This window comes from Myotis davidii, unplaced genomic scaffold, assembly GCF_000327345.1.
Source record: "Myotis davidii unplaced genomic scaffold, ASM32734v1 scaffold244, whole genome shotgun sequence".
Taxonomy (NCBI): domain Eukaryota; kingdom Metazoa; phylum Chordata; class Mammalia; order Chiroptera; family Vespertilionidae; genus Myotis; species Myotis davidii.
Window position 1 is genome coordinate 1,663,537 of NW_006294993.1, and position 594 is coordinate 1,664,130.

General features: G+C 58.1%; 1 protein-coding gene across 1 annotated transcript in view; it reads right to left on the reverse strand.

The window, feature by feature from the left end:
* CDH4 (cadherin 4) overlaps nucleotides 1-594 on the reverse strand; it is a 119,693-nt gene that overhangs the window by 2,931 nt on the left and 116,168 nt on the right. Inside the window, exon 14 of the mRNA XM_015567722.1 lies at nucleotides 536-594. This exon is cut by the window's right edge and continues 4 nt beyond it. Coding sequence (XP_015423208.1) covers nucleotides 536-594 — 59 coding nt within the window. The remainder of the gene's footprint in view (nucleotides 1-535) is intronic.

Genomic DNA, 594 nt, shown 5'->3' on the forward strand with positions numbered 1-594 from the left:
GGACGGGGGCGGCTGGGAGAGGACAGCGGGAGAAAAGGGGACATATGTAATACTTTCAACAATAAAGAATACAAAAAATACTTCAGACTGCAACAAAAGTAAAACAAGGAAACTTTAAAGACGTGGATTGGGGAAGGCCTGCTTTCAGGCGTTTTAGAACTTTTATTCCGTGGGAGCCAGCGAGCGCTGCCCAAGCCGAGTGAACTCCTGGGGAGGTGTGGAGGCCTCTCTTGCTGGGACGCGGCCTGCGTTGGGGGCTGTCCTGCACAGTCTCTGCTTTTACCTGAGCCCCCATGTTTCAATAACGTCTCCCCAAGTCAGATTCTGGGGGTGTGAGTGCGGCCAGCCCCCCTGCAAATGCAGTCAGAAACGAGGGCGGGGAGTAGGACCCTCACCGGGTGCTGAGGGCGCGGCTCGGCCTTCTCTCTGCACCCCAGGGCCCAGTGCAGAGGGCACCTCTGTAGGTTGTCTGTGTTAACGGGGTTTCACCGTTAGGAGGGCCCTGCTTGGGGCTCCCCACTGCCTGGGCACCCACCTCGGTGATGAAGTCTCCGATGTCCCCTGGGTGGGGCACCACAGGCCTGACCGGGTATA